The sequence below is a fragment of the Pediculus humanus genome, genomic scaffold (assembly GCF_000006295.1).
Source record: "Pediculus humanus corporis 1103172108287 genomic scaffold, whole genome shotgun sequence".
In the NCBI taxonomy this organism is placed as follows: domain Eukaryota; kingdom Metazoa; phylum Arthropoda; class Insecta; order Psocodea; family Pediculidae; genus Pediculus; species Pediculus humanus.
In genome coordinates, this window is record NW_002987856.1 from 750,433 (window position 1) to 755,432 (window position 5,000).

The 5,000-nt window shown below is 29.1% G+C and overlaps 1 protein-coding gene across 1 annotated transcript; it reads right to left on the minus strand.

Annotated features, from left to right (window-relative positions):
* Nucleotides 1-44: 44 nt before the first annotated feature.
* Nucleotides 45-1,178, minus strand: Phum_PHUM530690 (reverse transcriptase, putative; the record flags this gene model as incomplete). Its single annotated transcript, XM_002431447.1, has 1 exon — nt 45-1,178. The coding sequence occupies one exon, from the start codon at nt 1,176-1,178 to the stop codon at nt 45-47; it is 1,134 nt and encodes a 377-aa protein (XP_002431492.1).
* Nucleotides 1,179-5,000: the final 3,822 nt, after the last annotated feature.

The following is a 5,000-nucleotide window of genomic DNA, read 5'->3' on the forward strand; positions in this document are numbered from 1 at the left end:
TCAGTCCGACTGTAATATAAGCTCAATCTTTAAAATATCTCTTTTCAATCGAGGTTTAATTCCTTGTTGGCTATCCCAAAATTTTCTTCAATCCCCAGATATTTGTATGATGATCCAGGGTCCAATTCTTTAATAAGTTCTTCTTCGGAGTCTTCTATATTTTGCTTTTGTTTTAACTTTCCTCTGACAATATTTATTCTGGCACATTTCTCTAACCCAAATTTCATGTTGATGTCAGAGGAAAAGGTTTGAACCGTCCGTAACATTTTATTTAACTCCTCTTCATTTTTGGCATAAATTTTTAAGTCATCCATATATAGCATATGGGTAATTTTCCTGCATCCCGGTACCAACTCATATCCTTGATCCTTGATATTAAGCTGTCTGGATAGAGGAATTAAAGCCATGCAAAATAAAAGTGGCGACAATGAATCTCCCTGAAAAATTCCTCTTTTTATAAATATTTTTCTAGAAGAGTATTTTTGCACTTCCAGCTGGGTGCACCAATTTTTCATACTCTTCTCGCAGAACGCTGTAATATTAGGGTCTACTTTATATATTTTCAATGCCTCAATAATCCATTCGTGAGGCACACTATCAAAGGCCTTTTGATAATCAATCCATGCCATGCTTAAATTCTTCCTCTTTTGTTTTGCACTGGCCATGATCAATTTATTTATTAATAAAACCTCCTTGCAGCCGTAAGACCCTTTTCTGCATCCATATTGTTCAGGAGGAAAAATGTTATTTTTTCTTAAATGCCCATAAATCTTTTCAGCAATAATAGCTGTTATTATTTTATACATTGTGGGCAAACAGGTTATCGGCCGAAAATCTTTCGGTTCCGTAGCTCCTGATTTTTTTGGCAGCAAATACGTTTTTCCCGTTGTTATCCATTCTGGCATTTCTTGCCGTCCCATTATTAATTTATTTATGGATACCAGTAAATACTTATGGGTACTTGTAAAATTCTTAATCCAGAAGTTTTGTACCCTATCTAATCCGGGACTTTTCCAATTGGCCGTGTTTTTTAGGCATGTTTCTAAATCCGCCATTCTTACATCCGACATTGTTGAAGAAGCAATCCAGGCATGTGCTTCTTTTTCTTTATTCATCCATGTAGAATTCTTATTTAATGGATGAGATTTTTCCCAAATATTTGACCAAAAGTCTGCCATTTTTTCTACATTTAAGGTGCTGAATCCATTTTGTATGTTCTGCTCTCTAATTGTTCTGTAAAATTTCTTTGGGTCCGATTCAAACAATTTATTTTGTCTTATTATTATTATTATTATTATTATTATTATTATCTAGAGCAAACAATTTTCATTTATTTATTAGTTTTAATATTTATAAAAGGAAAGGAGGTACTTTAATTTTTTTCCCATTCATTTTAAATTATTGCTTCTTTCACTTTTTATATAAATTTTTCATCGTCTACTTTTCTTTCTTTCTTTCTTTCTTTTTAAAAAAAAGCAGAAGAAAAAAAAAGCAGAAGAAAAATTTATACTTTTTCTTTTTTCTTTTTTTTTTTTTTTTTTATCCTCTTTTATTTTTCTCTTCTTGTTCTTTGATTTTATTTAAAAAGTAAAAGTAAAAGTAAAAAAAAAAGTTAGAATGGGAAGTGAAAAACTGGAGGGGGGGGGTTTCTTTTTTTCCCTACTAAAAAGATAAAAAGAGAGAGGAGGAGGGAAAGGGGGGAGAGAAGAGGAAGGGGAGGAAAAGTCTTTTCACACTTTTCTATGTAACTCTTATTTTAATTAAAAAAAATTTTTTTTTTTTTTCTCTCACAATTTACGTCGAGGCTATTTAACAACGTGTGGAGGATGAAAGAAAAAAAAAAGAAAGAAAGAAAGGATGAATGAATGAATGAATGAATGAATGGTATAAAAGAAGAAGAAGAAGAAAAAGAAAGAGAGAGAGAGAGAGAAAGTGTAGTGATGCGTGTTAGCATGCGTAAAAGGAGAGGGGAGGGGGGAAAGAAAACCTTTTTTTCTTTTTTTTTCGAATAAAAAATTATAAATTTCGTTTTTCTTTGCACACAAAAAAAAAATGAAAAAAAAAAGAGGAAAAAAAATCCCGAAGGAAAAGTTTTTCCTTTCTTTTCTTTTCTTTTTTTTTTTTTTTTATTTTCTTCTTTATTGTTTTTAAGCCTTTTTTTAAAAATTATTATTATTATTATTATTATTATTATTATTATTATTATTACCAGGAGGAGGAGGAATAGAAGGGGGAAAAAAATGGCGCGATTATTTAAAATTTTTTTTTTTTTATAATAATAGGTTTATTGATTCGCGTGTGTTTGTGTGTTTTACAATCAAATTTTTTGTTTTCAAACAACAAACAAAATTTTATTTAGATTGTTTTGAAACAAATTAAATGGAAACTTCCGGACGGAACTTCCGGTTTAGAGTCACTCTAGACGTGTTCGCGTTACCATTTAAAATTTTTTTTTTTTTTAATTTTTCATAAGACTCGATTACGTCAATTCGAAAAACTTTTTTCTTTTTATTATTATTATTATTATTATTATTATTATTTGTTTCTTCTGCTTCTTTCTCTCTCTCTCTCTCTCTTTCTCTTCTTCTTATTCTTTTCTTCAAACTTCCACTTATATATAATTTTATTTTATAACAAATCAATTTTCAAACCTGAAGGAAGAAAAAAAAAAAACCTATTATTTCACATGGTTGAATTTTCAATATTTTCCATTTTCATCACATTTTTGTCTACGTATTCATTTTCATAATAACGCCCTAATGATTTCACGATGTCGCAAAGTTTTTCCTTTTCCCTTTAAAAAAAAAAAAAAAAGGAAAATTTTTTTTTTTTACTTCTTCGTTTTTTATATGCAATCGGAAAAGTCGTGTTTAATTCGAGTCGATCATGTTTGTTTCAAAAAGAAAGAAAGGAAAATTTGTAGGAAAAGGGAAACAATCGTGGAAATGTCCGAAAATAATCATTTATTAGGAAAAGTTAATTTAAACGACATCTGTTACATCTGCCATCCGGGAGGGAGGGAGAGGGGGAGGGGACACACACACACGCACAGAAATCTTTAACCTGAAATGCGAATTGGTTTTTTTTTTTTTATAAAATGTGGCGAGGGGAGGGAAGGACAGGGAGAAAAGGGGAAAACACGAAATTAAATTTTCTTTTAATTTTATTTTTGAATAAAACGTTAAATTTTCTAAATGAAGAAATAATAATAATAATAATAATAATAATAATAATAATATTCATTTGAATTATTTTTGAATGAAAAAAAAAAAAACAATGACGATGTGAAAAATGAAAAACAAAACCCCCCCCCCCACAAAAAAAATTAAATTTTAAAATGTTTTTTTTTTTTTTTTTAATTCAATAATAATTTTACATAAACGTGCAAACGTACAAACGTACAAAACAAACAAACAAACAAACATTAAATCATTATTATTCATTTGAATTTCAATTTTACAATTTCTATCGTTTTAAAATAATTTTTTTTTTTTTTTTTTTTTTTTGTCTTTTACGTAATAATAATAATAATAATAATAATAATCGGTTTTTGAATTAATTTTGAGAAAAAAAAAATTTTAATGATTTTACCGTGTTGTTGATGTTGTTGTTTGTTATCGTTTGTTGTTTGTTGTTGTTATCGTTTTTGTAATTAATATCTTTGTATCGATTTTTTTTAAAAAGGTTTTTATGTTGAAAAATTTTCGATAGAATTGTATGAGATTATGAAATTATTTCGATATCTCGATTCGATTTCGATATCTCGTTTTGATTTCGATATCTCGTTTTGACGGAAATCGTACAAATATGATTGCGATGATGTTGGCGTTGTAAGAAAGTAAAGTTTAAAATAGGGAAAAGTTTTAAAATAAAAAAAAAATGAAGGGAAGGAAGTAAAAAAAAAAAACATTGACACACACACACACGCACACGCACACGCACGCACGCACGTTTATTGCAAATGGTCTTCTGCTTTTACGTCACGTAAAATTTCGAGGGCTTTTACAGCCATCGAACCATTTTTAACGAGAAAATAAAATTGTTGGGGAAAAAGGTAACTTGACAAACGAAACTCTAATATACCGGAAAAAGAAAAACTGGGAAAGGGGAGACAGAGAGAGCGGGAGCGAGAGATAAAGAGAGAGAGAGAGAGAACGAAGGGATTCCTTTTATACCGTGCGAGTTAGAAATAACAAAAAAAAAAAAAATGAGAGAGAGAGAGAGAGTGTGTTGCATTTAAACGAGAACAACCATTTTGAATTTTATTTCATTTCAATTTTCGTCTGTTTGTTAGAAAATATTTGTAGGAAAAACAAACAAACAGACAAACAACAGGAGAGAAAAAAATTTGACAAACAATTTTTTTTTTTGAAATTCCGCGGAGTGACGTAAGCAGTCGTCGTCGTTTAAATTTTTACAAATATTATTATTATTATTATTATTATTATTATTATTATTATTAATATTAATATTATTAGTTTTAAAATTTAATAATAATAATAATAATAATAATATTCCGACGGCAGAATAAATACTCCGTCGGGAAAATAGAAAAAAAAAATTTGAAGTCGAGGTCGAAAGAAAATTTGAAAGGAAATAGAAAGATCGTCGGGATTCGGGTGTAATGTGCGTGCGTGTGTCGAGGGAAATGGGGGTGGAAAGGGGGAATGGGGGGCGGGAAAGAAATGTTTTAGAAAAACAATAGCTTTTGTTTAAATAAAGACAGAAAGCTTTTCTCACGAGCAATAGAGAAATTTTCTAGATATTCTTTTTGAAAACTTGAAGAAATGAGCTAATTATGATTGAACGCTTCACTTTTGTAAAACTCGAGAGTTTTCCAACGCCTTTTATTTTCACTTCATTTTCATTTTCATTTTCATTTAATATATTTTTGATATATCCGAAATTAAATTGGTAGACAATTTTAATTGCCCTAATTTTTTTTTTTTTATAAACCATTCGTTATTAATGATGATGATGATGATGATAATAACGCGATC